Source organism: Microplitis mediator, chromosome 10 (genome assembly GCF_029852145.1).
Source record: "Microplitis mediator isolate UGA2020A chromosome 10, iyMicMedi2.1, whole genome shotgun sequence".
Taxonomy (NCBI): Eukaryota; Metazoa; Arthropoda; class Insecta; order Hymenoptera; family Braconidae; genus Microplitis; species Microplitis mediator.
In genome coordinates, this window is record NC_079978.1 from 12,613,273 (window position 1) to 12,618,855 (window position 5,583).

General features: G+C 32.5%; 1 protein-coding gene across 1 annotated transcript; it reads right to left on the reverse strand.

Moving 5' to 3' along the window:
• Positions 1–485: 485 nt before the first annotated feature.
• Positions 486–4,294, reverse strand: LOC130676322 (uncharacterized). Its single transcript, XM_057482476.1, has 5 exons — positions 3,844–4,294; positions 3,257–3,726; positions 1,159–3,214; positions 857–1,080; positions 486–533 (listed from the first exon to the last, which is right to left on the reverse strand). The coding sequence occupies exons 1-5, from the start codon at positions 4,292–4,294 to the stop codon at positions 486–488; spliced, it is 3,249 nt and encodes a 1,082-aa protein (XP_057338459.1).
• Between the last annotated feature and the right edge of the window lie 1,289 nt (positions 4,295–5,583).

Below are 5,583 nucleotides of genomic sequence, written 5' to 3' on the forward strand. Positions count from 1 at the left end.
ATAATAATAATAATAATAATAATAATAATAATAATAATAATAATAATAATAATAATAATAATAATAATAATAATAATAATAATAATAATAATAATAATAATAATAATAATAATAATAATAATAATAATAATAATAATAATAATAATAATAATAATAATAATAATAATAATAATAATAATAATAATAATAATAATGTGTTTATTTAATTAGCTCTTTAGCTATTTTGTTTGTACATAGTTTTCATTTCACATCCTATTACCTCACATAAATATTGCACTTTTTTAGATAACAAAATTACAAAATTAACATACAGTTTATCTTAAATTTTTTTTTTTTTCAGTAAAATTTCATTTTTCAATTTTCTTTTAAAAACCTTCAAACTTTCAGAAATTTTTGTTTCTTTCGTCAATTGGTTATACCATTTAAAACCATAAAACTCTAACGTTTTTTGAGCAGTTTTCGTCCTTATCTTTCTTACTACTAACTTATCCCTGTTTCTCGTTTCGTATTCGTGGCTGTATGTCGTGATTCCTCTACATAGATACTCCGGACTTAAATTATTCATCATTTTATAAATAAGAATACATACATTATATTTTATCCTTTGTTTTACTGACATGAAACATAGTGCTTCGAGCATATTTTCTATTTTCGTATACCTATTAACCTTCAATATAGCCCTCATAGCTCTATTTTGAGTCTTTTGTAATAATTCTAAGTATTTATTATCTAGGTTTATCAATAATGTTGCACAATATTCATAATGCGGTGCTATCAATGTCTTATAAATCATTACCCTTGTGAAATATCCTACCTCCTTCCCTATTCTTTTCAAAAATCCGATCTTTTTACTTACTTTTTGCGCAACATAATGAGCATGATTACTGAACGTTAAATTTTCATCTAAAACTACTCCTAAATATTTAGTTTCTTTCACTCTTTTTAGACATTCATTTCCTACCCTAATATCACACTCATCATTTAATTTTCTTCTTTTATCTCGTATTATCATGTATACAGTTTTCTTAGTATTTACTTTCAGCGAATTATTACCTAGCCAGTTTTCTAATTCTTTCAAAGCTTTGTTCAATATTACTTCAATTTTTTTTATATCTTTACCCCCTACATATAAAATTTTATCATCTGCAAATAATTTACAATCACAGCCGTGTTTTTTCGCAATCTTAACTATTTCATTTATATACAGCGTAAATAATAATGGTCCTAACTTTGATCCTTGTGGTACTCCGTATTGCACTTTCAGTTTTTCAGATTTAACTTTGCCAAACTGTACCTGTTGTGTTCGATCACTTAGATATGATATAATCCATTCAAGCGCCCTATCTTTTATTCCATATTTTTCAAGTATTTTAACCAATTTTGTCCTGTCTATTGTCTCAAAGGCTCTCTTAAGGTCTATAAACACTACTCCTATTATTTCACCCTTGTCTAACATCTCTCTCCATTCACTAATCGTTTTCTGTAGCGTTGTCTCAGTCGAGTGTCTTGTCCGAAAGCCAGATTGTTCCTCTTCTAGTATGCCATTCTCAGCAACATGTTCTTCTACTTGTTTTTTAACAATTTCCTCGAGTATTTTTTCTAACACCGGAAGCGTGTTAACTGGTCTATGGTCTTCTGCTTTCCTGCTGCCCGCTACTTTAAGTATGGGATGAATTACTGAATTTTTCCATATTTTTGGTACAATACCCTGTTTAATACTACAGTTGATGATACTAGTGATTATCTCTTTATTTATCTCCCATGTTTTATGAATTATATCTGCATTTAATTCTTCACTTCTTCCTTTATTCATATCCAAGCATTTTATTATCTTGTCTATCTCATTGACTTCTACCTGTCTAAATTCACTCAGTACGTTCTTTAATTCTTTTCCATCGGTATCACTCTCAGACTCCCTGTTTTCCATATTTATTTCATCAATTATCTTCTCGATACTTTCCACGAAGTACTTGTTGAATTTTTCAGCGATTATCAATTCATCCTCATAACTTGTATTTTCAAAAACTATATCACGTTCTCTACTGCCTGTTTTTTTACTACCAATTATTTCCTTCAACTTGTTCCACATTTTTTTAGAATCCCCTTTATTTTTATCTATTTCCTGTTCGTAATATCGTTTTTTTGAGTTTCTAATTTCTGCCACGACCCGATTTCTCATGATTCGATATTTATTCCAGCTTTCTTCACATTTTTTGTTTCTAGCCTCCATAGCAAATTTATCCCTATCGGTTATAAATCTTTTTATGTCCCTATTAAACCATGGTTTGCCATTCCACTTAGTTTTTATCACTCTCTTTTTTTTAGGTGCTATTTCATTTATACTCTCTGTTACTAACTCTATCAACTCCACCATCTGGTTTTCGGTCTGGATTTCTTTGTTATCTTCCTTCTCACTCAACCAACTTCGATATTTTTCATCAATCACCTTCATTAGTTTTTCGCTATCATAGTTACTAAAGTCCCTCCTGAAGACAGTAGCATTATCATTATTATTACCTGCTGTCTTATTTCTCCTAGGAATAACTACCTCCACCATATAATGATCCGTAATTCTTGGTCTCGTCAGTACATTTGTTTCAATATTTACATTAGAAAATACTAAATCAATCACTGTATTCGAATTCATTGTACATCTCGTATGCTCTTTAACCCGCTGCTTGAGTCCCAAACTTTTCATTTCCTTCAATAGTTTTTTAGAGTACTGAGTCTTTTTGCTAACATCGATGTTAAAATCACCAACCACTATAACCTGTCCTTTCTCTATTAAATTTTCTGCTTCCTCTCTAAGCCTTTTTATAAACTGTCCATTGCTTTGACTAGGGGAATGGTAGACATTACTAACAATGATACCATCATATTTACCTTTTAACCTAACATTGCACATCCAGATATTGTTTTCTTCTACTACTACGTTTCCTACTTTTTCTACTTTTTCATACTTGATATCCTTTCTAATATATGTTATAACTCCTCCCGTTCTCTTATTTTCTGAGTACATTTTAACATGATTATAATTATCAATATTTATTTCATGCTCCTCGATGTCCGCTGTCACATGTGTCTCCGTTAGGCAAATAACTTCTGGTTTCATTTCATTAGCTAATATCTCCAGTTCATTTTTGTTTCTGATAAATCCCTGAATATTAACTAACAACAAATGTGATCCCCCTGTCTTCCAATAACTTTTTCGTTGCTATTCATTAAAATATATTATATTCTTTTGAGCTTTATTTACCATTCGCTTGTAATATTCACATGATTCATCAGTCGTACAGTGATCAATCTTAACCCCATTCACTTTATACTCCTCCACCATTTTCACACAGTTAACACATCTTTTTATTAAGTTCTTGCATTCTTTTTCACTGTGATTTTCTGCACACACTCTACATTTAATTTCTTTCTTACACTCCTTCGCATAATGGTAGTATCCCCAACATTTATAACACCGTACAATGCTTATACAGTCGAACACTCTGCACCTGTTCCAACCTATTTTAATTTTCTTTTTATCCATTAATGTTTTATGCGTTTTAGGGTCCGTTTCCATGATTATCAAGCCTTGTTGTTTTCCTTTTATCATTTTTTTAATTCGCATCGTTATCACTTCCTCAACTTTGATGTCATTTTGACTACATATCATTTCAATGACTTGCTTTTCGTCCATGTTTAATACTATCTCTTCTTCAACATCAATTATTTTAACTTTAGGTAATTTTTTAGCAGGTAATTTAATATTATATTCTTGTCCTATGGTTTTCTTCAGTTCTCCTACAAGCTTGTCTGTATCTTTTCTATTCGCACACCCAATGACCACTTTACCTTTCTGCGCGTTCTTTATTTTATCTACTCCTATTCCAAGTTTCCCAACGTCAATTTTACTTTTAAGATGCTGCATTGTCCTTTCACTGTCCTGGGATTCCTTTGGTTCCACTACAATATTATCAAACTTAGATTTCTGGGCTACTTTGGCATACGAGTTCTCTGTTTCACTTATTTTTTTAGTAATAAGCATTTGTCTATCATTTCGTTCATTTAAAAGCTTAATTTCATTTTTAATTGTCCTAACTATCATGTCCTCCATTGTGGTTTTAAATTCTTTCAATTCTGTCACTATAATATCTTTAATCTTTCTGATGGTTTTCTCTTGATTTATTCCTATTTCCTCTATTTTTTCCAAAATACTATCGACTTTAAGGGATATTTCATAATTATCAACACTCTCTTCAGTCTCATGCTTTCTCCTTTTCCTTGTATTCTTATCAACTATCATCATACTCTCCTCGTCCTCCTCTGTATTTTCTACTTGATGTGATTTACACACTAAAAAATCTCCACTTTCATCAATAATTTTATGTTTTTTTTTCAAGCAGCTTGGGTGAAAATTATTATTGCAGTAATGACATTCTTTAGGTGTCTTTAAATTACATTGCTTGCATAGATAACACTGATATTCTTTAACTTTCTCTCCAGCCATCTTATTATTATATCAACCGTTTTACCACTATGTCGTTTCTTGTATACTAAGCAGTGCCGCTTAATGTTGTTGAAACACCGCCTTTACACTAACCTCAATTATTAATACACTTATCAAAATGACAAATTTAAATAATTAACAACTTCAAATAACATTAATTATTATTATAATTGATTCACCATGTTTTTATCGATGCATTGGTGCACTTTTTATAATAACCAAACCACTATTTACTGAATAACGGCCTTTTATTTCAGAGCACTTCGGAATCACATGTTCTCCCAATAATAATAATAATAATAATAAACGTGACCATGGCTTGTCCACCCAGCTGACGTTTTCCTTCCTTAAGTCAGCTGGCCTGATGTCCGAGACCGAAGGATATATTTTTGCCTGCCAAGATGGTGTAATCAATACCCTCGAATACCGTGCGAAAGTACTCCAGATGCAGCTACCCGACACATCGTGTAGGGTGTGTAAGCAACATCCTGAGACGCTTATGCATCTCTTGTCAGCATGTCCTGTGCTGGCAAGAGGTGCATACATCCAGCGTCATAATGCTGCTCTGCGAGTACTTTATTACCACCTTCGACATACGCACGGTATCGATAAAACACCAGTGCTGCCTTACTTGCCAGGAGATATTCCGCAAGTTGTTGAGAATGACCGTTGCCGCATTTATTGGAACGTGCCATTCGCAAAAACTCGGAAAATAGATCACAACAAACCTGATATTGTGCTCTTCGATAAAACCACTCGTGACATTTATGTCATCGAGTTCTCAGCACCTGCTGAGTATAACATCACGGTCAAAGAAGAGCACAAACGCGAGATATATCAGGATCTCCTGTTTGAAATTGGCAAACTTTACCCAGGCTACCGTGTCAAACTTGTCGTCCTCATTGTTGGCGTCCTTGGAGGGATGAAACAGTCTTTTGTATCTGCATTGGCTAGAATACCAACTTGTTCAGCACAAGTTGAGCTTCTGGCATCGAGGATGCAAAAGGCTGTAATTCTTGGATCCCTCCGTCTACTTAGGCAACGAAACTTGGCCTGCTGCGCATGCTAATCATCTTGTTGATGAT

Bases quoted from the DNA above. Each gene is read 5' to 3' on its own strand.
- LOC130676322 (XM_057482476.1), bottom strand. From the start codon at position 4,294: ATGATAGTTGATAAGAATACAAGGAAAAGGAGAAAGCATGAGACTGAA. The intron at 3,215-3,256 runs GTAAATAAAGCT...TTTAATGAATAG, and splicing joins GTGAATATTACAAGCGAATG to CAACGAAAAAGTTATTGGAA. The intron at 1,081-1,158 runs GTAAATTATTTG...TATTGAACAAAG, and splicing joins GAAAAAACACGGCTGTGATT to CTTTGAAAGAATTAGAAAAC.